General features: G+C 74.3%; 1 protein-coding gene across 1 annotated transcript in view; it reads right to left on the bottom strand.

The window, feature by feature from the left end:
- The window catches only part of ABCA7 (ATP binding cassette subfamily A member 7), a 20048-nt gene that overhangs the window by 7681 nt on the left and 12040 nt on the right, over positions 1-327 (bottom strand). Inside the window, 1 exon segment of the mRNA XM_027769562.1 lies at positions 108-281. Coding sequence (XP_027625363.1) covers positions 108-281 — 174 coding nt within the window.

Below are 327 nucleotides of genomic sequence, written 5' to 3'. Positions count from 1 at the left end.
CACCGAGAACAGGTGGGCAGCAGGCTGGGCACACCCAGACGGCCTGCAGGGACAGGCCGCGCTGTGGCTCCAGTTCACAGCCCCCCAGGCGGGCCATGGCGGGGCACTTGGGCAGCAGGCGGCGGGCGCCAGGCCGGCTGCACTGGCAGGCAGGGGACGGGGACTCTGGGGTCCAGTTGCCAGCGGCCCAGACCCTCGCCAGCTCGGCGGGAAGCTCGGGCACCGAGAACAGGTGGGCAGCAGGCTGGGCACACCCAGACGGCCTGCAGGGACAGGCCGCGCTGTGGCTCCAGTTCACAGCCCCCCAGGCGGGCGGGCAGGGGCAGG

Source organism: Tupaia chinensis, unplaced genomic scaffold, assembly GCF_000334495.1.
Source record: "Tupaia chinensis unplaced genomic scaffold, TupChi_1.0 Scaffold149964_1, whole genome shotgun sequence".
Taxonomy (NCBI): Eukaryota; Metazoa; Chordata; class Mammalia; order Scandentia; family Tupaiidae; genus Tupaia; species Tupaia belangeri.
Note: the sequence above shows the minus strand (reverse complement) of the source record. Positions and strands in the feature narration are given on the sequence as shown.